The sequence below is a fragment of the Andrena cerasifolii genome, chromosome 1 (genome assembly GCF_050908995.1).
Source record: "Andrena cerasifolii isolate SP2316 chromosome 1, iyAndCera1_principal, whole genome shotgun sequence".
NCBI lineage: Eukaryota > Metazoa > Arthropoda > Insecta > Hymenoptera > Andrenidae > Andrena > Andrena cerasifolii.
In genome coordinates, this window is record NC_135118.1 from 9,907,006 (window position 1) to 9,934,476 (window position 27,471).

Sequence of the window (27,471 nt, forward strand, 5' to 3'; positions counted from 1 at the left end):
TATGATTTTATCCAAGCACTTTTTTCTATACTTTTCTGTACATATACCCCCTTTTAGTAAACTACCTCTTCATTTACCGAAAAATGGGCCCCTCAACGTTTGCCACTTGGGCCTTTTTTCTTAAAACCGCCACTTACATCAACGCGTTCTTAAAAATCCTTAAAAGACTGCGCATTAAATTTGTCAGCCAAAATGCAATTCAGATTCAATCCCGTACTGTAGTTTGAATCCGCTGCCAATTCCAGCTCAACTTCTGAACCGTACAGAAACTCTGTTTAGTCAGTTCTGTTTCGAGATCATTGTATTACCAAAATAACTTCTCTTTTATATCCTACCTTCAATGATATGTTTTCGGCGACGTCCGTCAACTGCAAGGAATGTCGACTTGATAATTATATTATCATCGATTTGAATATCGACTCGTCTTGGTTCCCCTATCCTACCAAGAGATAGCGCTATTGTGAAATTTTCGTGAAAGATGAATCGAAAGGGAGCGTGCCGAGAATCGCAGATGCTCGTTGGAGCTACAGCAGGAGTACGCGCAACCGTATCCCGCGATCACAATGGAAATTACGACGAATTGCAGGGTCTAAAGTCATTGGGAGCGTGGAAAACGCGGAAACAACCATTAGCACGACAGAAACCGATCGATTCCCCCCTGGCTGATCCGAAAGTGCGTGACCAACGGGCCTAAAACCAGCCCCGAGGAGCTTTTGCATACGCGGGACCTGTGCAGCCAGCCGCGATTCCGTGTATCGAATCGACGAGTGGCGATCGATCGATGCTCAGGACGCCGCGTGCGAGTCGGATAACCGTCAATTTACGGACGGGGCGCAAGACGAGCGTCAGGGGGCCAAGACGGAACGCCTCGACGGGATCGAAATGCCCCTCCCGCCCGTCAGGGTCGAAAGGCGAGTGCGTAATCAACGCTGTCTGACGATCGAATCGAACTTACTCGATGCTCGTACTGCAACCCCCGGTAAATTTCCCCTGTCAGGTTATCAGGTTACCATGTAGCATCTTTTGCTCGCTGGAATCGTGATAGCCACCTATTACCTGTAATAGTTTTCGATATCGACGTATCGTCCACTTCGGGGTGCGTTCATAGGTCTATCAGAAAGCCACTGACGGTGCAAGTGGGAATTAAAGATGGGTGTATACATGGTCAACACGCAGCTAGCCGTGTTTAGTTTAGAGTCATGCGGTAGACTATAATTCAGCGGGACGAATACAGGAGATGGATTGCGCGAGCTTGTATTATAGACAAGTCCAAAGCGAAGCGTTATCGGAGTTCTATTCGACCCTTAAGGATCAAAGGAGAGACGAAGAGGAAGCCCGAAGTGACCGAACAGACCGGAAGAAAGATTGGAGTTTCTCGTAATCCCGTAGCTTGAGTTCTTAACAATTATTAGCTGGTTGTTGATGGAACAATGACAAAAGCGGCAGTAGCTGCTCGCCGTTTGGTACGTCCAAAGAGGCCATTATCTCTCAACGACTTCCGCCGCTAATGTGACAATCGCGGCCGGGCCATCTTTATCGGCGATCTCGATCCTCTCTATCAGCCTCGATTCTGACGGCTGCCTCCTCCGTTTCCTTACGACGTGACAAATACGCAAGTACGAAGCCCGACGCTACGTTCTATCGATACTCAACTCGGCCCCACACCCCACCCCTCATTCCAATGAACGTGCATTCGCGGTGCCTCGGATCCTATGTATTTATGCTTCCCGTATCATTTCGTAATTATCGATAACATCGTCAAGGCTCTTCGCAGGAAACAATGGGTCATTAATAGCTCCCTCGTGATACTTCGCCGCGAAGCCTGTCTTTCTTTTCCATCTGCTCCCCCCTCGCATCCTTCCCCCATTTCCCTCCATTCGCGTATCCCCCGGAATACGTACCACGTGACTCGTGGATGCCTCTTTCGATCGTTGAATATATTTTTTTTTTGCGAACTATCTATAATACGCGGCACTATTTTGCTATTCTGATCTCGTTGCTTACAGACTTTTGATAAGCGAGGTGGTGGCAGTAACTTGGTATACAAAGGTTTCATAAAATTTCTCCGACTCGAGCCTGCTAACAGACTTATTCCCAAATTATGAATACAAATTTCAAACTACTTAAGTGCGAAATAACTCAATTTGCCGATAGCAAATGCTATATCTTCTTCGCATTTACCTTTCTCTAAACATGGGCCTACTTCTGTCGCCTACTTGCTGCATTCCTTGTTTCATAGCATCGAAAGAGAAACCGAAATTTTCGCGTCCATTTTGCCTCTGCAGGGGGGGAAGCGTTCTAAGTAGTCTATGGAATCGGTAAGGCTCGTCCTGTCGAATCAGTGAGAAACATTTTACTCTATGCCCGCGCTTGGCTCCGTCTGGTCGTGCAATTACAAATCCAATAGCAGGCAGCGTGGCTGTTTCGCTGGGCTATCGATCGACTTCGATGGCATTAGGCAAAAACCGACGTGGATTTGTCGCCGTCAGTCCGCGTGGCGTTTCGACGTTTTACCGCCGAATTCGCGATCACTTTAATTGCGTCCAGATGCCAATTAATGGCTCGAGCATATGCGGTGGTGTTGTACAGATCGACACAGCAAACCAATGGGCTCTCGCGAGGACGCAAGTGTTTGTCATTAGGGCGTCGCGATGATTTTACCGTCTACGAGCGGTTTTCCTCCTCGTTCTCCTCTCATCGTGCGGAGAAACCCTCGTGCGCGTTAACAAAGCGAAAATACGAGACAGAATATACATAGTCCCTTTGGTCTATCTTAGCTGACAATAGGATGGTCTTGCTTCTGAGCAATGGCAGGAGGTTGAAACAAATCTGCCCCTTTCTTTGTCTGTTAAATTTGTACCGAAAGGTACTAGGCAGTCCGCGGAAATTAAAAAGTAATTGAATAATATGAAGTAGGTATCAGTTTCCCCCCGCGCACGTACAAAATCGGTTTCATTTAGCCCAGCGTTCTATTGTGTACGTATCAGTCAACTGTGCTGACACTTGGATCCCTAATTTCTGTTCCCAGAGGGCGACACTAGCGGAAAAGGAGGTCTCCGCGTTAAAGGAGCAACTAGCCACGGCGAACGATGGGAACTCGAAGACTGAGGGACATCAAATGTCTCAGAACCCGCAGAGGACTGATCAGCAGCAGGTACACGATGCCAGCAACCCCAGGAGAACGCCGAACAGCAATCTGGAGCAGGAACTGCAGGCGAAAGACAAAGAGGTGAGTGGCAAATGGCAATCGGTGTTTTTCTAAAGCCTCGCTACCTGCATAGAGCTCCATAAACTAACTAGCTGGATCCCCAAACAAAAGGTTGAACTAGCAGAAATTCATTCGGAATCGGTGCGAAATAAATTACACCCTATCGCGGTATTCAATGAACTCGAGGAGTCCCCGTAAACCTTTGAAATTATCTTAAAGGGAAATGTGTGCCCGCGATGCTTTCATCTGCGATCCTCGACGAAACCTGTCGATTCGGTTGAATCAAATACGGAAATCCCGTTTAACCGTTGCACGCGGAGCATTCTGCTGCGTGCGCGTCGAACCGAATGACTGACGTGCTCGATAGAGAGAGCACGTGGTGGCCCAACCTCATCCCCCATTTCACCCCTGCCTCCTCCCGCACTCTCCATCCCCCGTTCCAGTTTTCTCTGCGCGCGCGAGCGAGCGGGATTCACCATCCACTCCACGATTCCCGATTCGCGATAAACGCACCGCGGATCGCGCTCACGGGACGCAAAGTGTGACTAATGGTAGCCGACGAACCGACGGAATTGGTAATGAAAGAACATCATAAATAGGAGACGATGTATCGATGAATATTCATCGTCAGGATTTCGACTGGAGACAGTCTGGCAAACCGTCGAAGCACGCCTCCAGGACTCGAACCGGGGCTGCTTCCGTCCTCGGCAATTCATAGTGGGAATTCGTGATAACTCGATGATTGGAGCGCGACATTTTTCACACACCCGTGAAAGATAAAGCTGTCCTCCAACGATATTTCGTAAAAACGTTGGATCCTTCTCCTTAAAGCCGCGAATTTGCAGTCGCGAGTAAAAAAAATTCTGATTTCAAGCCCTATTCAAGTGCATTGCTTGCCCAGGAGCCTACAGTGATCTTAAGACGCTTCTGATTTAGCGTAGTCTTACAATTAGTGAAGCAAGTAGTGTTCCTGATTTCTCCATATCTTTTGTTTCTCGAGAAATCAGAAATTAGAACATACACCGTATGTTGGAAAAATAACGGAACTTTTTAAATTAAAAGAAGAAAATTAGTTATTTTGCGAAAGTTATTTTCTTCTATTCGAAATACACCCCTTCCGCATCAATACGGAACGTGTATTTCTTGAGAATTTTCCGAGAATCGTCGAGAAATTGAAAAAAAATACATTTTTGGAATAATGTTGATAATATTTATCAAAAACGCAAACAACTTTAACTTCGTGATTATTCCTGTATAATTTATGCAAAATCTGTGTAAATGGAAAAATAGATATTAAATATAATTGGTAAATTTATTTATTTATTTAATACAAAATTTGTGCAAAGCGAAACATTACTTTTTGGTTTTAAAATTTATTTTTAAATAGCACAATGCGTCTAATGTAGCGTCAGCGAATCTATTTCTTTTTTGTGGCAAAATCTGTTACTGTTATATTTTCACGTTTTTTATATATCTAGGAAATTATAATTATAAATATCGCAGGAAATTAGTCAGATTTTATTCACAGTATTTAGGTACTTACACTGCCGTTCAAAAGTATTAGGACTCCGACTGTATTTACATAAAATGTAATACCGATTTGGTACATATCGAGTACCTTTTACTGCTCTTATTTTAAAATATCAAGTAAAGTAAAATTTGTTAGTGTTCTTCAAGAAATTTGCAACGCTTTTCACAATTATTTCATATAACGTAGGTGTCCTAATACTTAAGAACGGCAGTGTACGTCGCAGTCCTTGTCTTTAATGAAACTAAAAACTCGTGCTGTGTAATATGTTTAATTTGTTTAACAAAATGTTTATTGGACTGATCATGAGAGGTAGGTACAGAGTTGCTGATGTAAAAAATCGATAATGTCTTCGTTAATTGTAAGACTACACTAAATCAGATACGTCTTAAAATCACTGTAGGCTCCTGGGCAAGCAATGCACTTGAATAGGGCTTAAAATCAAAATTTTTTATTTATTTGCATGCCCCTACTATCATGGGGCCTCTGCCGACTGCCCAGCGTGCCCATGACATAAAAACGTCACTGCACTAAATCAGATCTTCACTAAAATAGGAACTATGGTAGCAAACAGTTGTGTGGCACATAGACTCGTGTCATCCCTTCCTTGCCAACTAGATATTCCCCTAGGCCCGTCTCTTATGGTGGTTCCTCAACATATCTCTTATGATTCGTACTTTCTGCGAAAGCAGAAACTACCTATGTACCTCGTATAAAAGTTTCAACTTCCTTCAAATCCAGTTTTCGTATAACGTAATCCTAATGTTTGTATCAAAAAAAGGAAAATGTCAGGCATTATTCACAAAAGAGAATTCCTAGGAAACTGGATAATAATGGGACTCACTACTGCTGTGGGACTGAGCTTCTATCCAATTAAAACCGAGGTCGTAAGGATTTTGAAATTTAAACAGTGAGTGATACGGCGTGGTACGATTTCGGTAGAAGGCACCGAATCTTCGGTGGGTGTTCGAAGGAAGTTGGAACCGTGATAAATATTTGTCCACGCACTTATATTACGTTTTCAACTGGCTTGGAAGAACGCACCTACCCTTAAAAAAAAGAAGTAACATGCTGCGAACACGTATGAGGGCTACGAACGAAACAGGAAGTCCCGTCGCGGCGAAGATCTCGCTTTACCGTGCCGGTAAAGGCGCAGATAACGTTCCCGCGGTTATTTCTTGATCTATCGGGCTCGGTACATTAGTCGACGTGTTTTGAAACACTCGCCGAGCGTATTTGCGTTGGCATCGGCGGCGCGTTGTCTCACTTTCATCTCTCCACGGTGGCAAGCTCCTTGCTGCGGATGAAATGCTGCCGCCACCGCCGCGAAACCGAGACGTACTCGCCTCGCGAAGTCGTTAGCGGTCTAATTGCGAACTCTTTCCTACCGAGGACGAGCTCTCCTTGATCTCGGAATTTCGCCCTGTCGGAGATCAAAGAGCGATCATAGTTGCGTCCCGAAGAGATCTGTCAATCACCCGGGACGTCGGCCGAACAGGGTGTGCACCGCAGGGTGCTAATTACCGGGGCGGAGGGACGAGGGCGCGAGTTTAGGGATTCGTCCGGAACGCGACACAAATTATACGTCGTGGAATGAAACTTCGTGAAAAATATTTTTGGCCCGTGATGACTCCTCGGAAGGGGTTGCGTCTAAGCGCGGGGAATAAAAGGCCAGGGATGGACGGCATCAAAGCTTCGTGAAATGTGGCGCTAAATGTCATTCAGATTTCCTGTATTGTTATTCTTATCAGATTGTTGATAATACTGGGAACAAGTCCCACCGAGTCCCCGTGTGATCGGGAACAAAGTTCGAGATCAAGCGAAACGAGTTTCGAGACGATGCATTGCGCGAAGATGACATGTTAAACGGGGCTCCTCCTCCTCCTCCTCTCGTTCCTTTTATTTTTCATGGCTGAAAGCTGCATCGGTGGTAGATCAAAGCGGTCTGTTTTCGCGGTAGGCTCCTCAAACAATCGGAAAATATTCACTGACACGAATGTCCCCGATATAAAATGATGACATTCCGTTATTTATAACCTGGAATACGTCAGCTGCCGCGGCCGTCGCAGTAGAAAGCGTTCGGTTGTTTCAGGTGAATCTGATCTCGAAGAAGACCCTCTCGAGATAAGAGGAGCCGCGTTACAATAATGGGAAAGATTCTGAATATTGTCGACGAATACTGTGAAACTGTAGTACATGCGATTGCGAGAGTATCTGGGACGTTTGAAATGGGAAAAAACACGATGAACAAATGACATGTAAATTGATAGGGTCGTATAAGCAATTGCCTAAAAATACATTTTACAAAACTAGAAACTACTCGGGGGTTGGAATTTACAAGTGGAATTACTGAAGCAACAGAATTGCAAATTTGGGTGGACGAAGCGTCTGGAATTATAAATTCGAATATTAGGTACAGATAGTTGGAATTACGAATACGAAATATTTCGCAATTCAGATATTGCAGTTAAGATATAAATGATTCTATTCGCTGGAAATAATGCGCGTGCTATCGACGACCATAAAACCCACCCCCTTTAGCTGCGATCGTCTGAATGATTCGTCTCGGTGCCGAAGATAATCGAACAACTACCCCTTTCCACGGCTCTACTGGCGCATTATTTACTCCTCATTATCGTCTCCGGGCCAGCGGTTCCCCGTCCCCGCCGTCCCTTAATCGAGGAGTAATAAAAATCATTCCCGTTGCGCGCGATGGCTTCTCAATAAAGACACTGTCCGCGGAGCAAATTCTTATCCCCCTGGAAAGGCGTCGTCGCCGCCGTCGTCCTAGTCGTCGGGGGTTGTCCCGGCTTCGACGAGAGGGTTGGGTGGCCGAGGGGTGGTAGATTATCGGCTTCGGGATTACAACGGGCTGAAGCAAATGATTCTCCTTCGAAACGGGAGTACTGGAGTAGCCGGTGTGCAAAGTGGCGGCTCCGGGTGTGGAGGATGGAAAGGGGTGCCGCTTTATTGGTCCTAAGCAGGATACTTATTGAACTCTTAGCGGTGTTTTTATCACTCCTTTCTCTCGCGCGCGCCGCTTCAAGTGTTTTCGCCTTTGTTTAAGAGACTCACCCCCGCACGGCTCGCATTATGCACCCTCGGTTGCGGGGCGGGAAAGAGAAAGAGAGTGGAGAGAAAGAGATTCTTACGAGACTCCGCTTCGTAGGTAAACCGGGAGTGAAGGGTTCGACCACTTTGTGCCCTTTTTCGACGGCGGAACGAATCGGGGGAGTGGGTAGTTTTTAGGCCCCTCCTCGGGACTAGCGAATGGTCGTGTTTCGACTTTCGGGAGTGACAACCTGCTGGCCACGGGGGACGAAATCTTTGGGTCATTGCGCGGGATAGTTTGAAATACAAAGAAGCTTTCAGGACAGGTGTACATTCTTTCTTCTGTACGGTGTTTTTTTTTTATACAGCGATGGTCAAGAGTATATTTTAAAAACGAAAGCCATAAGGAAGGTGCGAGAATTTTATAACGAGCAACTGCATCCCCATTACGTGATAATATGTAGCATGTATTCAATGGCTCCCCAAAAATAGAAGAAAAAAAATAGTAATTTTCAAGTATCTTCGACAATAAGAACTTCATCGACTTCTATCGAACTTCAGAAACCACTTATTTTAATATGCTTGGTACCACGTGCCACACATTGATTACATGATAAATTCTTGTAATAGGTAAACGTCACGCCCAGTTTTTGTTGTTGAATATGTTGAAATCCACATTCCGCAACTTCAAGATGGACTTGCTTCCTGTATTCCTTGTGCCCATAATTAAAAACGTATGTACACTGTGTCGAATAAGGCTGCCGAAAATGTAGCAGCTTGGGCTGTGGCAGACGGTTTTCCAAATGAGCGCGCGGTGGTAGTGAACGTTATATGTAATCAGATCTCGAAACCAAAGACCCCAGGCGCGGTAATGTGCGTATTCGACGGCCATGATCGTTTCGGTCGCGGTTTTTATCAATAATTGCGATCGCCAGCGGTCACGTGGACCGCGAGAAGCCATCGCGGAGACATCGACGACGCGGCCATGCTGCTGCGGTTAACGCCGGTAGGCCGAGCACCGCGTGTTCCCGCTCTACGATATTACCGTGTTTGCCCTGATACCAGAAGATTCCCTGATAATTGGCGCGATAAGGGGGCGGAATCGAGTAGACGATACACACGCGCGCGCGCGCGCAGGCGCCGCACAGTGGGGTGGGAGACCCTGAAAGTTGGCGAAAAATCGAAATACAAAAGAATGTTTACATATCTGATTTTTTTATCCCTGGTATAGTTGAGATATGTGCGCGCAATAAAACGTATATCCACAGCCTGCTACAACTCTTCCTCCCTTACCCGAGTCGGTCGAAAACAGTTAGATGTACCAACTCCACTACATGTTTCTTCCAAACGGTTTTTGTGTAGCTATTTTTTGTGCTTTCTGTGTTGTAAACTTCTGTTTCGCGACGAAGACGTCAATTTCGGATGTTTATTTAATTACTTATTGTTGTTATACGTTTGCGACAAGCAATAATACCTTCGTAAAGTTTCATTGGAAATTGCCTCGTATAACCTTAATTACCATAACTGATCTACAGAAACAATTAAACATTTAGGTAACTTCCAAGTCTGGTCAAGCATTGTTCTTTGCACAGTTATCATCTCTGGTTATCAAAGAGCTGAGATTAACTTTCAGATTCTGCTCGTTTTTGCTCGAATCCCTAAAACTTCAAGTTATTCAAAAAGGTTCCGAGTTCGTGAAAATAATGTCTTTTTGCAATCGGAATATTTTAAATCACTTTTTATTAAGTTCAGATCCCGTAATGACTAGCACGAGACGATTACCCCTCCAAAATAGTTAATCTCTGCCCAAAGAACTTATGTTTAAACCTTCTTTGGGCAGAGATTGACTATTTTTGGGGGGTAATCATCTCGTGCTAGTCATTACGGGATCTGAACTTAATAACAAGTGATTTAAAATATCCTGATTGCAAAAAGACATTATTTTCATGAACTCGGAACCTTTTTGAATAACTTGTGTTTTAGGGATTCGAGCAAAAACGAGCAGAATCTGAAAGTGAATCTCAGCTCTTTGATAACCAGAGATGATAACTGTGCAAAGAACAATGCTTGACCAGACTTGGAAGTTAACTAAATGTTTAATTGTTTCTGTAGACCAGCTATGGTAATTAAGGTTGTACGAGGCAATTTTGAATTAAACTTTACGAAGGTATTATTGCTTGTCGCAAACGTATAACAACAATAAGTATAACGTATAATAATAATTATTGATACTACACCGTTGCAGTCTGATAATGAATATGATGACAGTGATACTATTTCACATGATCATTAACGTGATCACTGCATTGCCGTATCAAAAAAATAAAATAAAAAGGTTTCACAGATTGTGTTATTAAATATGTAGAAAAATGTATTAAATAAGTTTAAAAGAGGAATCTTTTGTTTTAATTACTTTTAAATTGTTATTTTTGATTAAGTTACTTAATTAACACAAGTTTTCATGACGCCTAGGAATTGATGCCAGCTTTTAGGGTCTTTCACCCCACTGTGCGCCGCGACATACAATCGCCTCGGCCGCGACGACGAATTTTATCGCGGGCGGGCACCGTGAACACCAAACTGTTGGTTGTGAAACGGATTAGAGCTCGAACCGACAGATCGCTGGATGGATGGAGAAACCGTCGCTTTCACGGTTGCGTAATGCTCCCCGGGAAAATCTCGCCGCGCCTTTGCAATACCGCGATCGAGAATTTCGCCAGACGTGACTTTTAATGGCACTTTTGTTCTACACAGGGGAAGCAGGTTGGTGGATGTGGGATCATTAAGTTCTAATCGTTTCAACTTTGAAAACGAAGATGTTCGTAGTGGTTTTTTCTGGCACGAAAAATTCGTATCTTTTAGATTGCCTAATAAGCTTTGTAGCATGTAGAAGGAAAAAATAAATGCACGTTTGGATTATGGCGAGGCGATTTTATAGTGAACAGTAGCAATAGTACCGGAATCCATGAAAAAGCGAGTATATTCTCTTGTCTTGCTTAGAATCAGGGAATTTTTTAGAATAGATCAACATTAAAAATAAAGGGTAGTATTACATTCATTTAGGTACACGTGAAAAAGTGAAATCGAATTTTTATTTCAACAATAATGTTAATCAGAATATATGCATTAAAGATTAATAATAAGTGCTGTGGAAATACAGTACAGCGCAATCGAGTATGACAATGTGTAGAACAAACAAGTGTAGGTATCTCAATTATTAGGTACTATCAGTGTGTACAAAGTGGTTAAATGTTTGCACAATGAAAACTATATGTCGACTGCTAAATAAACTATCAGTAGGTTGCTCTATGATGTTACGCATTCTTTTTCACGAAAGGTGCCGAAAGGTAACGAAATCTCATCCCACAATGTGAATTTAGGTGACTCCTTATCGTATCTGCGCGGATTGTTGATTGTGCAAGTAAACAATAAATTAGCAGCATCGTAAATTTACATTCCGAAGCAGTAAATAAAAAGTCGATTGCGCCGCGAAATTCATTATCTGTTTACCTTATCGCGAACCGATAGATAACGCGACATCGCCGAGTGCGATAATGATTCCAAAGCGGCAGGGATTGAAACCCAATAGCACGAGATCCTAAAAATTTGCGCGGAACAGAATTTTCCGCAAGAATTACCTCATCCGAGTGTGTCGGAATTCATCACAGCCAGAAATCGCGCGTCAGATGCTTCATGAGCATTCTATGAAGAGGGTGGGGAGGGGGGGGGATGTGGGTGAATCCTGGGCAAAAACCTGGGTTTATTGCACTCGAGCGAAAATGACGTGGGTTAGAGGCTCAGGCTGACGAAAAGAGCCAATATCGTTAGATATTCGTTTCGCAAGTTTCAAGTAGAACAAAATATAGAAACTGCCCAAAATAACTCCCCCTGCCCCTTTGCTCGTTTTTCTGTAACCCCTTCCCAGGCTGGCCAACTGACGCGGCCGGCTCTCTTATATGTGTAGCTCCGTGAAATTGCTCTCATAATGAGGACGAGGTACATGTTTCTAGGGAAGTTCAGATGTACTAGATCGTTTTCGTTTTTGGAAACAAGTAGCTTCTTCGCTTCTCGCGGGATTAAGGAACGTTTCTCCTATTTGATCATTTTACGTTGGCATCAGTGTATGTGCCTCGTAAACGCTTGCTACTATGTATTCAGCTGGCGAGAGATCTTTTTCCTTCGGTATTGTTATTTTGCAATCATTTAAACAAACATGTCGTACAGGTATTAAAATTCCGCATAGGCTATGCTACACTTCTCGAAAGATGACGAACGATATTGCTCGTTATAAGGTATCCAAGAGAAACTAATTCTACGGACTACGCAGTGTTGTAAAATATAGAATTGGGCGAGAACGCACTTGCGTCAGCGCCATCTGTCCATACTCTCTGGCAACATCCTTAGGACTCCGTTTCCAATGACACGCTGGAGCGGCTGATAAAGTTGTCATAATGACAGCTCTTTGCGAGAGAGCTTGTCGTTATTATTTATCACGTTTACGTGTCGTCGAAACGATGTAACCGCGTGATCAATGGGTTAAACTTGCCAACAGCTGAATTCCGCAGATTCTTGATTTTCTTTAGCACTTTGTCATTCTGCAATCTGGTTTGGAAAGCATTAAAAAAACACTGGTGGTTGTATGTTTCTTATTAAAGTAATCTCGATTAGACTCGCCTATGACTAGCCTCCGCGAACATTGTTTTCTTATAAATACTGCCCACACTTTTGGGCATTTGTTGCGAAAACAAATTTCTTTTCTCTCCAGGACTATCGCAGCATTCGTTGGAAAAGCATTAAATTCCTATTAAAAATGGGTCCGGAGGCGACTAATTCCCCGACGGTCAACACAATTACAAATAAGGAGCGGGCAAGCGGGCGCGTCCACGCGCATACACGAGCCTGCACGCGTGCACGCTCGATAAAGGAAAAAAGAGGGAGAGGAAAGACGGGCCGGATGCTCCATCATCGTTGGCTGAAACATTAATTAGAAAATCTGAATAATTAGGAACTAACTTTTACGCGATGTGTAAAACTCGCCCCCCCCCCCCCGCCCCCTCCCTCCCGCCACCTGTACATGCACGTCGGGGGCGCGTGCGCGCGTCGGTGCTCGCGTACAGGTTGGTATGCGTGGCGGGGTGGGCCTGGAAGTCCGTTTTCCTCTGACGGCGGCGGTTTAACCCCCATCCCCACATCACCCTTCTGCACCTTCACCCTTGCTCCGTATACTTTTAAAAAGGGTTTTCCAGTTCGAACAAATCGATCGACCCACCTCACCCCCTGCTCCATTCCATCCCGTAGATGCGTATCTGGTCACGGCGGCCGCTGATTATATCGTAATTACGCCTTTAAGTATATGTCATCGAGCATGCGAGCCTCGAACGTGGAATAGGGGGCGAAGGGAGACAGTTGAAGTATGCCCTTCGATTTAATGCCAACGCGAGTGCGCCGATGTAAGGCGTATCGTACGGCCCCAACTCGAAGCGGGCGCGGCGGTGTTGTTTCTTGACTGCTAGGGGAGGCAACTCATCGGTAGGCAATCTTTTCTTATCGGGTCGCCGAAGATTTATAGAAATGGGCCGCGATGGTGTAGCATCGTGACTTAACCCCTGCCTCCCCCTCCCCAACCTTCCTGCTCGCGCACGAAGCACGATCTAGAACGGAGATATATGTATGCCCGCGCGGGCACACGACGGTGTGAATGGTGGCTACCGTAGCCGCAGGAGGGACTCCAGGCACTAACTGGAATTATCGCTTATAACTGTGACGAACGCGAGTCCGGGAAATTACATGCTCGATCCACGGCAGTGATGTATAGGGAAATATAGGGACTTTTTGCTTTGATTTACACTGGCGCTCTAGCGTTCGCCTGGCTACATTGAAGTGTACGAGGAGCATTAGTTGGGAGCGGATAGTGGATCGTGATAACATCGTTTCGCCAGAAAGAATTAATACTGAGCCAAGCTGCGACTACAATTTCCATATTCGGTGGCTATAGCAAAAATTAGAACTCTACTTCGCGCAGCTTTCGCGACGTCCATCGTTCAGTATATTCTCCTTTCCTTTCGGTTCACCGATGACTTCGAAAGACTCGTTTAGGTTAACTCGCAGAAGCACCATTGTAAAGCCGTCTTAAGTCCAGCATAAAGTCGTCCAACCGTTTTAGATACAGCGGGCCATGTTCTAATAAGATTGTACCGGCGCTGTAAACGAACCATAAACCTAGCGTCGAAATCTACAGCTCGGCGGCCACGTCCACCTTGAAGTCCTTTAAATTTTTAAATCGCATTTAAAAAGCAACACCGAGTGCGCCGTTTCGCTGGCATCTCTGGCCAACTATATCGCATAAAAAAAAGAGGAGGGAATAAAGGAAACGTGCCTCGTACGGAGCGCATTCCATCTCCTCGCGCATACGAACTTCGGTGGCGGAGTGAGGGTGGGTAGAAAAACCATGGCGTCTCTCGAAATTAATTTTTTTCCCCCGGCCGAGATAAAAACCTAACGAAGCCGCGGCGCGCTTTATTACGCGAAAGCGAACGACGGAAGGGGTGGAGGTGAAACGAAAGACAGAGACGAGGCGGCAGAAGAGGGACGCTAGGAAAGAGACAGAGCAACGAGGAAAAGGGTGAGGTGGAGCGTGGATTGATATAGGTGTTCCTGGCGGTGGAGCGAGGAGGGAGGACCACGGGGGTGGCCGAGACACAAATACGCTGAAAATTAGATTCATAACTTTTCTGCTGCGCTTTCGCGGCGGAACGACTAAAGGCTGGCCAGGGCTAGTTAAAAATTCCGTGTGCCCGCGAATATCAATCCCTACTTCTCCTCCTACCCCCTCCCCCAGTTACCGGCTTCCCAGCCTCGTGCACGGGGGGAGGGGGCGGGTGGAGATCACCTACGACCCAACTTTTTCACCCCTCCGGGAGATCCTGCATGGTTATAACCCCCATCCCCCATCCCGTTCTCTCTTCGGGGACGGTGTGTGCCTTTTCCTCCGCACCGCGTACACGCCTCCACCGTCCAGACGGGCGACCAGGAATTATCTCCGTTTTTCCGCAAACGCGATTAACCGGAAACGTCGTTGAGCAGAGCCCTCTCCGCGGGAGCCCTTCTCCTTCGGCTTTCGACTCGACACGGCTCCGACGATTGATAATTCACGATTAATCCGGCACAAGAGCCGGCTACCCTCCTTGCCCTCCCTCCGCCGATCGGCTTCACAGGGAGATTCTGCGGAGGTTCGGTTAATTTCGTTGCATTGGGAATTCGAGTATTCCCTGTAAACGAAGGAACAGAGAATTTTTTATCTTACTCTTGAATAGGACTGTAGTTTTTGATCGACGGCAGCTCAGGTGGTAGGACTCTGGGAAAGGCCTTCGTTACATCTTCGGCTGCGGAGGATCTAGGTTTTTATTTATCAAATCAGATCAATGGCAAAGTATACCTGTAGAAATTAGAGGTTAAATACAATTGACGCAGGTGGCCACGCTTCGTTTAAAATTTTATTCGTGTAAGAGCTACTCCACGTCAAAACGAATAGGTGAAAAATTTAGTTTCACCGATTCTCTTAAAAATTACAGCATTTGCCGATAGCCTTGTACAAACAAGGTATACTAAATTTCAACGGCCTGTGTCAAATAGTTTTCGAAACTGGGACTAAAATTATTCGCTAATATAGAAATTTTATTAATGGGGTTGCTAGGATGAAATGTCCTGATGAAAGTTATCAGTCCAAAGGGAGGAAGAGTTCCAACTGATTTCGAAAGCATATTTATAGGAATTCCCCTAAACAATTGAGAAACATTAAGATTTGACATTTTTCTTCTATACTCAAGGGTGTTCGATTCTACTTGTTGTCGTGATAAATTTGTAATGTTTTCAAATATCAGTATTTTCCAATAGTGGTTTCATCGCAATGTCCTTCTCCGATTAGCAAACTTCATATCCCTGCCTTTTAAATTGACTGACCAATAATTCACTCGACGAACATTCGACAGTCCTCGCGAGCGCATCCAACGATTTACTACGACGAAACATGATGGATGATCGTTTCCCAGCGCGGCGGGTCTCATCGACGGTAAACAATTCCAAGTTTTCGGCGGTCGAAATCGGTCGATTCAATTGGCAAGATGTCAGAGGCTCGTTAGCCACGCGGAACGTTCGCGGAATATAGGTTCGAAGGCGTAATAATAACGGCGTGGCATTCCTTGGCGGTGGCGGACGCGGAGTGTACAGTAAATCGAGCGTGCGCGATACAGCGGCGCGTTGAATTATCGTCAGATAAGAATTCCCCCGCGACGTTTATTCGCGGCCAGGACAAAAAGTGGCCGTGTATCGCGCGTCCGAACCGCGAACGGTGTATTATTACGCAATGGAACGTAATATAATGCCAGTGAGTTCTTAGATTGTGTTCCGCATTGTCGCCGGGGCTTTATGCGATTTTCGTGACCTCCAGGCATTGTTCCTCCCCTCTGCTCGACCGCTTTTTGACTGTTTTCCTGCGCTAGAATTCCCGCGTGGCGCGAGACTCCAAATATCTACCTTTTAACGCACCCGGGGGTAACACGTACAGGGTGTTAAATAATCTTTTCTAGCCAACACAGGATGGCGAATCAGCCCTATTAAGATCAGAGGCGAGTTTCTGTTGCAATAATAAAATTACTTGCAAGCGCTAGTTTAATTTTTTTTATTGATACTCTCCACTATGTTCGTAGACACCAATTTTATTCAAATCAAAATCTGCTGTAGTTATTTTTCCCAGCCGACGAATACGTGTTGCGAAATTCTGTGGAAATGAAATCTTAGAGGAATGGGAACGTGAATAGAACAAATTTTATACCCCAACTTCACTTCGCGTTCGTTACCACCCCCGTCCTTTTACCCATGTATTTAATAAAGCAGCGCCGTCAGAGGGGTAGGATAAACCGAAAACCATCGCAAAGTATGGCCACGATCCGAAAGTCGCGTCTAAATAAGTCTGGTGAAAAAGCTTGTATGATTTTTCGGGCAGCGGTGAAATTATCGTCGGCGGTGGCCTTTTACGACCTAGAAAGGGAAATCCCCTGAAAAGCCAGCCTCTCTCCGGGAGGCTCTCTGTAACTTATCAGTTCTCGGAGCTTCCCCGTCCACGGAGCCCTTTCCGCCTTCGCTTTTAGCCCGGCAAGTATATATGATATTTAAAATTAATCCTTCCTTTGTGCGGGCTTCTCGCTTGCTAGCTCGACTGTCTGCCTGCCCGTCCGTCCGTCTGTCTTTTTATCGCGCCGATATGGAGAGAGTCGTATGAATTTTACTCCATTATTCGTGCGCCGTCTGCGCGAGCAGGGGAGCCCGCCGGAAGCCAAGTGGGAAAGGAAGGGAAAAGAGGAGGAAAAGAGGCGGTGTTCGCCTTTTTCTCTTCGCCCATCGTCACTGCCGAGACATTCGTTTCGAATCCTCAGTCATCGTCCGGTGATCAATCACAATTGAATTCGAGTGGTGTGCACGTGGACGGGCGGAATAGGGGATGAAGTTAGGAACACGAGACGAGGACGCGGATTTTCGAAAACGCTCGAACCACGCCTAAATGATTTTTAGAGTGTAGACAGCAGAATGATCGTCCTCTAGAAATGATAATTTCGTACGCGTATAGTCGTAGGTAGGTACCTATCGCGCTAAAATTATAATGTTCTGTTGGTATCACTGATTTCTAACTAATACATTGACTAGAAACCACTGTAGATAATAACTTCAATACAGCTAAATTATTCCCAAGCGAGAAACCAAACGTCCTGTAGGGTAGATGTACCGTTTGTGGCCATTGCACCGTTTTTGGCCACGTGCATAATTATCTTGTTTTTAAACTGCTTGCAGATCATTATTACGTGGAGAATTTCACATCATAAATATTTTGTTTAGTATACCGTCGGAAATGTAAGGTTACACTTACTGTTTACACGGGAAAATATTATATTTTTTAAGAAGTGGCCAAAACTGGTACAATACCTTAAAGTGGCCACAAATGGTGCGTCTACCCTACGTACTAGACCTATTACTTTTTCACCCGTCGGGTACCCAGCTACCCGGGATAACTTCGAGCCATTGAATGTGGTATTGTTCGATCATTTTCGGCTAACATCAGACTATGCCACAGACAATACTATATTCAATTGCTTGAAGTTATCCCGGGTAATGCCCGGGTACCTGACGGGTCACAAAGTAACAGCTTTGGTAAGTACAGTACCTACTGAGAATATTTATTGCATCGCTATCAAATCTACGGTAGTATGCACAATCTTCATAGCAAATGATTGGTATCCAACTGTAAATAAATTGTGCAATATTTTCTTAGTACTAATAATAAGAGAGGTATAAATGTTAACGTGTTTATTCGACTGATGCAATAAATAGTTCCAGTACTGTATTATGTCAATTATGTCATTGCTCAAGAGTCTTTCAGACCTGCCATTGCTCGTTCGAAGCGTCATCGATAGTCAGAGTCAGGCGCAAGTTAAAGTTGATCCCCAACGCTCAGTGACCTTTGAGCGCAAGCACCTTGATTTCAAACAGAGTGCGTCTTGATTCACATTCATTCCCCATGATTTTTTCCATAATTTCTCTTCACTATACATATTACCCGCGTCCAACGCAACAACAGTCTTTGTAAACGGGATCGGTATGAAATAAAATTCATAGTGCAGCAGGTAGTAGCAGAAACTTTTGTTAATGCAAAATAAAACCGAAGAAACGATTAAAAATGAGGACGCTGTAAAAACTACTTGCCTACATTTCCCGCATCAGAGAACACAAAATACAATAATGAAGTCCACAAGCTTGTTAGCAAAGTCTGTTGAATCTGATATTGGTTTTGCAATTTCGTAGCTTCTTAGATGCGAAAATCACATGAGCTGTGAGTCTAGTTGGGCGAGCTAATGCAAATGCCCGATGAGCGTCAGAGTGCCGTGAGCTTTGCTAGATTTTATCGTCTCTAGAGCGCTAGTGGGAATCAACCTTTAGACGGCAATCGGAAGGGAGACACGCGGTCTAACGTCGCCGATGGTGCACAGGGTGGAGGAAGGGGGTTGGCCCGGTCTGGGGATGCCTTTTAAAGCTACCCCAGTCGCGGGCCGAAGGATAATGCGCAAAGCAAAGGATAATTCTCCGATACGGGGACGGAATCCGTTCCTGGGCTGTGTAACAGTACGTGTAGGTTGGGGGAGGACGGCGGAGTAAAAAACTCTTATTTAAAAATGTATTTACCGTCTGGCTCGCAAGGACCGACATCCTGCCTGGAAACTTCGCTGTTTACCCCGACTTGCGAGCACGCGCGCGCGCGCGCGCGCTCTCGCGTGCACCCTCTAGCTGCTTTATCCGGACACGTGGAGATCACGGGGATGCGGCCAACCCCGTTGTTATTCGCGGGTGCGTGTGTGCAAACACGGGATGGGGGCGCGTGCGCGACCGAAGGAACTCGCACGAATCCGTTGCCTGGCCTTTCAAACCTTTCCGGGACTCGAGGCCGCGGGGGGAGGGAATCGCAACCCTTATGGAACTCGACGACCCTTGCGGTGGACACGATTGTTACTGACTAGACGGCAGGTTGGAATTAGAGGGTTGTCGACTTTTTTTTTAATTCGGATTTTGTTGCTTGTCTTTTCGGGGTAAGGGTTCGAGCAAGGCTGCTTGCTACCCGTGAAACCTACTTCTTATTTATCAGAGTCCCGTTACTCTTCATTGGCAGAAGTTTGCAGTTAGATCAATCAGCAGCATGTCACAATTATTGCATTTAATACAAAGATATGGGTGAAATCGTGGCACGCTGTCTTACAAGCAAAGATCCCGAACCCGGAAATTCAAAAAATTCCGAAACTTTGTGAATGTGCAGGAGATTTCCTCCTGATTACAACGCAATTTTTCTTTGCTGTCTAAATTCACAGTAAGGGGGTGAAATTGACCCCTTAAACTCTGGTTATTTTCCGATTTTGCGTTATTACTCGCGAACTGTAAGAACTATAAGTTATCAGACGATAGTCCTAATTAAAAGAAGTAACTTTTGTCTTGAAACCATTTTTCTATCTCTTCCAGATTGCGAGTTACAAAAGAAAATCGGAAAATAGCCGAATTTTCAGGGGGTAATTTCTCCTCCTTTTTGTTAATTTGAGCAGTAAAAAAAAATTGAATTTTGTAATAAGGAGAAAATCCCCTACATATTTACAAAGTTTCAGATTTATTTTAATTCCCGGGTTCGGGATCTTTCCTTGTTAGAGTAACGTGATGCAGAATGCCTAGCATTCTTCACACCTTTAATTATCTTTGAAAATTTTCCAACCCTCCTCAGGTCACGAAGGAACTGCTCGAAATCCTTTTGGATTCTACAATTTTCTAAAAAAAACTAAAATTATTAAAGACACGAGTAATATTGGCAACACTACGCCACTCTACCCTGGAGCAGGATCTAACCCAGACCTTCCTTTTGCTAGGTACACCTACTAAATAAAATAGCTGCAAAATTTTCCGCGCGAGCGTAAAAGACATTAGGAGAGAGTTGCGTGTATGTAACAGGAAAATCTGCACGAATTCCGAAAATAACGCGCAGGTACCTATGTACTTACAGAATGACCGAATGGCGAAGCGAAACTTTCGAAACTCCCTAGTACCTCTCGTTAAAGCGATGCGACGAACTCTCCCCGCATAAGCCCAGACCGCCGATTTCTGCGAAACGCGCTTTCCGTTCGTTAACGGTTAAGAATAAGCCACCGACAGTACCACCTATCATTACCGGTATAAATGGCGTTCAAATTTGATCCCCTACCACCGGAGGAACGACAACACCATGTTACACTTTGCCCGGGGACGCCATTGTCTTTCTGTTTGAAGCACCGAAAACCGTAACTTTAATCTGGCAAACTGTACACGCACGTGCGCGTGGGCGGGCGCGCGCCCGCTGATGCAGCGTTCCGATCTGGAACTTCGCGTCGAAGCAGTCCGCGGAAAACGGTATCTGGGATAGATGGATGAAACGTAACTATCAAAGTTAGCGATCGCAGCTTGACGGCATTTTCCCACCCCTTCGCAACCGGAACTCCCCCCCGCCCCTTCCTACCCTCGCGTTCGTCCTCGACGCTTGCTCACAATTTATATTACGACCGAGGCGCGCATATAATTAATTTAATTAAACGCTCCGCGCTGAAAATCGTCCTATTAGTTCGGCAACTTTTGACGGCTGGTGCATGCCCCCTGCCCCCAACCGCTGCTGTTTCTCTGGTTCGTTTTCTGCACCTCCATTCACCCTACTTCGTATTTTCGTCCGGGCTTCGCCATCCATACGACGAAATCCACTTTTGTTTCTCAAAACGCTTTGAGGTCTGCCGTTTCTCCCAGCGAGAAAACACAGTGAACAGTTGAAAGAACGTTTTGCAAGATGAATCATGGCAAATGTATCGCCACTTAGGGAGAGACAACGATGGTGCACTCTCTTTTCACCCCTGAAATTGTTCCGTAACCTTCCGTGATCGTCCACGAAGCTCACAAGGAGTTTGCGAGCATTCGTCCAGCCCTGGAACCTAACTGGCCGATAGTCTCGCGAGACCAACGCGATACAACCGCCCCTCTTCGGCTTGTCTTTCATGGCACAGCAGTGCTCTCCTCGCAGAAATTCCTCCGGCCGCCTTTCCCGCCCTGGCGTTACAGATTTATCGCTCGAGTAAGCGATTTCGATATTACCGGGACACGGAGCGGCGAAGACGCGTCGTAATATTTCTCCGTCCCTTCCAAAGATACTTGTTGAAGCGGACTCTCAAGCTGGCTGACAAATGCCGGTGTGTTTCGCGGCCCGTCCAAATTCTCGATGCGGAGAGTCGATTACTCTTGGCAGGCCTGCTCGACGACGGTGGGCGTTAATAGGTTAATTCCGATGACAACACGAGCCGATTATGCCAAGACGCGGCGGGGCACCGGCGCGTTCAGTCACGTCAGTTCTACGACCAATATGACGCGGGACGATCTCCCCAGAAATGTTGTTCGCGATTTATCCAGAACCGCGATAGAATTACAGGCGGAGTCTCTTTCGCAGCGAGCAGCAACATTGTTTCGCATAGAATCGCGGCCGTACAATGCGTGATGTATGGCGAGCATTTGTACAGGAAGTATCCGGAAATGTGGAGCATAGCTTCAAGGGTGAATCTAGAGGCATAGAAACGATAGGGAAAGTACCTGCGAAGGTATGATTCATCTGACTCTGCGAGGTGGAAACATTTCTGGGTCTCAGTGATTTAACTTATGGAATAAAAATAGTCTTTGCAGAGGCCAGCTGTAAAGGACAGGGCTGAAATGAGGTACAGAATATTGTGAAACCTTTCGCAAATAACTGATACACTCATAGATGTATTTGAGGTGCAGAGCCTTGGTAACAAATGGCTGGGTGGAATCAGTCAGGTTAATTTAGAAGTTAGGAATACAAGTTATGAAACAACCTGTACACTAAAATTTTCCTTTCGATACATGTCACGCTATTGGGGGATGTATACGCGTTACATGGAATCTGTGTACTATACTTAGACAGTGATGGTCGAGAAACAATTTCAAAGGAGGAAGTAGAATGTAATAAAGAAATCCACAGCTTGGTACGAGGGAACTGTAGCTCGTTGAGCTGCATCGCATTGAGTTGTAGGATTCATCCGAGCAGACCAGTGATACTATTCTTATTCTAATATTCTTTCTAATAAACTTCTTAGGTAATTTTTCATGTTGTGCCTGCCTGATAGCCATTATCAGAATAACCTGTCACAGTGTTTGGCTCCAGAGAAAAGCCTTCTAAGCAGTAGCGTGCTGTCAGCTCAGAGATGTCATTCTAACATCAGTTAACTGCATGGTGCGTTAAAAATAGGTTAGATCCATAACTTGATACGTCCTGCGCATAATAAACGGATATTAATTAATCGTAATGGTAGACGGTAGATTTATTTATGTACCTTTCATTTAACGTGTTCGCGGTGTGTACTTTCTGTTCCGTTTCTGATTGTGTGTGCAATCTCCCCTTCGTACAAGATATCCTCCGCTTGGGAACCGTTGGTGGGCAAGGATAAATAGGAACCGCGCTCGATTTCCGGCCGCGTCTCGTCGGAAGGGGTGCGCGTTGCACCGTGGCCAGCCCTAAACTACAAAGGCCAGTCGGACAGGATTCTTGGAGCTTTGCTGGCCCGAGCGGACAGATTGCGGCTGGCCAAGAAAACCACCCTCTGATCTCACCCCGTTTCGGGATTACCCGTTCCTTCCAAGCCTTCTCTCTGCCCCTCTCTCTCTGTCCCACCCTTCACGAACCGTACCATCCTCGTCACCGACTCTCTCCGTCATTCACGCCGGTGTGTCCGTGCTTTGTCATTTGCTTAGGGGCCAATCTGCGCCGGAAATCCCTTCGGCTGCACCTTCCATCCGGCAGATCGGTGATCGTGATTCGATCTGACTGCGGCACAGAGCCGGCCAATGATCGGACTGGCCGCAATCCCGGTGCTTATCGCGCTCAAATCCTTCTCCTCCTTCCCAGTCGCCTCTTCCTGAACGTTGACCACAGGTCCGGGGGGTTGCTTTCGCGATCAGCCACGAAAACTCGGACCCTGAGACCTCCAGAGCTCAGACACGGCCAGTCCTGCTACCCCTTGGGACAGCTCTTCAGGGTTATTCTTGAGAAATTCTGCAACATTCCTTACGATAACGCGACATTCTTGTATTCTACTCGTTTGAGACCTCTGCGCGTTACCAACCCTTGTTTCGGAGAACACTTTAGAATTTAATTATGGCGGATGACCAAACGAATGAACCTTTTCGAACATTCTTCGATTTATGCATCGTTAATAAAAAAATACAATTTGGAAATAGGTACCTATGATTTCGAATCGTTGTAATAATTCAGTTACATTAGTACAATTGAACGCGCACTTTTAAGTAGCAGTATGAATTTTCTCGCCAAAATCTTTGGTTCCAAACGATCTTTCTCAATTATTTCTCATTCTGTCGCCTCTTGCCTGTGCAGTTCAATAGGAACGTGCATCCTCCTCGCTAAACGCTTACCCCCTTCGAACACTAAAAGCGACTCACTCAGTGGCGGATTCAGAAGCCCTTCTTGGAGGAGGCGAAATATGTGAAAGTACATAAGTACATTTTTCAATCTTATTTTACAAGATTTAAAATTTGCTTGTAATTTATATTTTAATATCTCTATCTGAAACTATAACCTAAATAATTACATTCACGTTAATTATTTACACAGAATAGTACACAAGTGTCATAACATTTTTCTATTTTATTACTCTTGGGGGGGCGATCGCCCCTATCGCCCCCCTCTGAATCCGCCCTTGGACTCACTGCCCGTCTCAATTTGTCTTTTCACGAGCAAAGAGAAAACCCTTACAAATGCTTGCTTTCCACGCCAATTTCGCGACACAAATAAAGTTTTTCAACATCAATTGATAATCCCATTGGTAATCGGAGGAATAGAAGCGGTTCGACCCATTTACGCAGTTTCGGCAGCCGAAGCGGGCCTCCGTTATCATTTATCAGCTACGACTTCCGCGCGTGGACCCGATCGAACCGAAATAGTTCATCGAAATGGTTCTATCAGTCGATTCGATAACTATACGGGCGTTAGATGCTGCCCAGTCTCATTATCTTCACGGCTTTCCCGCGCGCGGGGGAAGAATCTTTATCAGTCCGGCTTCTTCCGATGGTGTTTGTGCGCCTTTTCGAATAGGAGTAATAAATGTTCCGTGACCTTTGCGGCAGAAGCTGCTTCGGAGTTTCGAGAAACGCCGCGCTCCGTCTCATGGGCGGCGTAATTACAGCGCACGTGACCTTGAAGCCTCCCTTTCAGCGGCCCCTGCAAATCGTAATTCGAAAATGAAATCCATTTAAACGAGTCTTAATGTTGCTTGAACGTTTAAAGCGTAGGTAAATTTTGTTACTCGAATTAGGATAACACTCGACATTCGAGTTCTTCATTATTGCAAATTTTGTGTAAAAATAAAATTGCGCCACTATCACTACTACTATTATTATTATTACGATTTATTATTGTCTACAAGTTTGCGCCCTTTGTTCACGCTCGTCGAATAAACACATTCAAGCATTTAAAATAACATTTGAATACATGCAACTTAGTTCATATATATTAGCTTTCTCAGAAACTCGCGGTCTATTCAAATTATTTATTGAAAATCCAGCTGAACAAGGGGAACCGTAGTATTATTACAGCAAATGTTGCCGAAACAAATGATTTGATTATTCCCGTTCCTAGGAGTATGGATCATCCCTAAAGAGATTCAGTTAAGAGGCTTTTATTATTGGTCGCACAACCGTTGCTAACTTTGAACGTAAGGTCTGACCCAGATTTACGAATTTGTATTAATGTTAAACTAAGTTCATGTAGTAATTGGTCGTAAGTATGACGAAGGACAGACCTAGGCCGACTTACTCCGTGGCATGCGCTACCCTTTAGAATGTCCGTGTTCAGGAATTTTTGTCGAGGCAAATCTTGATCGATCGCCAGTGTGCCGGATTCAGTCAACGACCCTACGTAGTCGATGCTCGTTATCGGCCCGAAGAAATTCGACGCCAATGGACAGCTCGGTGTTACGGGAAGCTGGGGTTATCTGCCACCGAATACATAAATAAGTTTATACATTTCGGCTAATCGTGCGGCACCGTTCGATCTCGTGAAACGGCCTACTGTCTGCTCCTCTGTGCCTGCAGCAAGGATGATGGGAAGGTTCCACGACGGATAGGTCCCGCTCCCTGCTCACTTCCACATGGTCCGCGTGCGTGGCGAGTAGTCGCTAGAACGGTCTCCAACGTCCATTTACTAAACAAGTCTTGACGAATTCACGATCCAGTGCGCAATACGAATCGGAGGTTCTTCGAGAATACACAAAGGCTGAGCATCAACCTTCTGGCCTTCGCAAAGACACAGTGTAACGCCGCGAAAGCTGACGCCGTTGGCAATACTTTGGATATATTGAGACCCCGCGAACAGCATCGGTTTCGAAGATGCGATTAGAAATCTGGGGCAAATCGGGGGTGGGTTTCCAGGGGTGCTCCTCCCCCCCGCAGCCCTTATGATCAAAGAAAAGTTTTGACAGCCGGCAAAGAGTTTGGGAGTACGTCGACAAAGGCTCAGTTAAATGCGCGACACCCCAAAAAGGAATCTCACGGCAAGCATCGGGCGTCGCGGGGTGGCTGAGGATAATTTAAGGGTCCGCGGCGAATCGAGATCTCGACCGGAGAATCGGGTAAGTTCCCCGATTTAATTACGGCAATTAGAGCCTAAAAGATTTCTCGTTCTGTTCGAGCGTACCCTTCGCCATTCCCTTCTTCTCCTTCTTCTGCTGGCGCCCCTCTCGATGGCCCCGGATCAATCGTATCAAACCCTCGAGCCATTCACCGCAGACACCCCGGCTGTCGTTGATTGACAGGGAAACTTTTAACTTACACGTTTCCTGGTTCTTCTGCGGCCGACCACCTTCGAATTCCACCCTCGACGAATTAATCTCCGGCGTCTCCTTTGAAGTATTATAATCGAACGCGTATTTTCGTGCATTTCGCTCAGCTTTCTTTTTTCTTTCGAGGGGAGGGGCGATCGAGGGAATCGGTTGAAGTCTACGAGCTGAAGTAAATGCTAATAGTCGAAAGATTCGGGCTTCCGAAATGCGAGGTCGAGGTCCTTCTGTCGGAGTTGATAAAAGCACGGACGATCGAACGACATCGGTGGGGAATACTTCCATTGGAAAGTGGAATCCTACAGGTATTTCTAGCCGTGGGCCATCAAGAAGTTGCAGCTGTCTGATAGACATGACCGGCCGTCTGAAATAAACATAAGCGTTCGTACGATCGCCACGTCATGGTACGTATCGCGAAAAATCTATAAAGCATCGTTACGGCGACAGACGTCCGCGAAACTCGGGGGTTTCCCTCGCTCGAATGAACATTTATAGGTCGACGCCGGGGATCGATTGACGGCCTGTCTGATAAAAAAGTCGCCGGACAATCGAACGTTTCAATTGTAAAATTTCAACGCGGCAATTCATTACTCCTCCTTCGTTCGGCATCCCCCTAAAAATCGGATGGGCATAAATTTACGTAACACCGAAAGCCTCAAAATTACTTGCAAGCCCCCCTCCCTCGCTGGAAAAATTTGCCAAATGTTACGAGTAAACGGATTAGGAATCATGACGCTCAAGCGACGCCAATGTAATCAAAGTAAACTGGCGTCCCTCCGCCCTTGTGCGACTCCTAATTCAGGGGCTAACAAAATTAATTCGTCTTGCGACGCTAATGTATCCGCGAGTCAATTGCCGCGTGTATCGCGCGTCCCGCGACGCTGGAAGAGGGTTGCAAAACTAGTTAAGCAAATAGACACTGTTTCGAAGAGCGAGATGGGGGAGGCGGGAAGTCGGATGGTCGCGCTCGCGCGCGCGCGCGCGGAGCAGAATTACGTTTTTAGATCGGCTCCTTAACTTCTCCAACGCGAAGGGGCGGAACAGCAGAGGGGTACGCGGAGGGATTCGATCGGAATTAAAATTAAAATTATCATAGGGAGGTGGAGTGCCTTTGGTGAGCCAGTCTGGGTTCCCTGGTGTGCAGTTAGTTTTAAGTGGATGGATGCTAGTGGAAACGCGTACATATATCTCGTGTGCCGCTGATTGGAGCCACCCCCGTTCGAGTGTCT

General features: G+C 45.7%; 1 protein-coding gene and 1 long non-coding RNA gene across 7 annotated transcripts in view; one reads left to right on the top strand and one right to left on the bottom strand.

Annotated features, from left to right (window-relative positions):
• LOC143375492 (uncharacterized) overlaps positions 1-27,471 on the bottom strand; it is a 448,968-nt gene that overhangs the window by 128,523 nt on the left and 292,974 nt on the right. The window lies entirely within an intron of this gene.
• Positions 1-27,471, top strand: part of Cut (homeobox protein, cut) — a 157,267-nt gene that overhangs the window by 71,561 nt on the left and 58,235 nt on the right. For all 6 annotated transcript variants that reach the window (XM_076824278.1, XM_076824269.1, XM_076824255.1 and 3 more), the window contains exon 3: positions 3,029-3,229. In XM_076824278.1, coding sequence (XP_076680393.1) covers positions 3,029-3,229 — 201 coding nt within the window. The remainder of the gene's footprint in view (positions 1-3,028; positions 3,230-27,471) is intronic.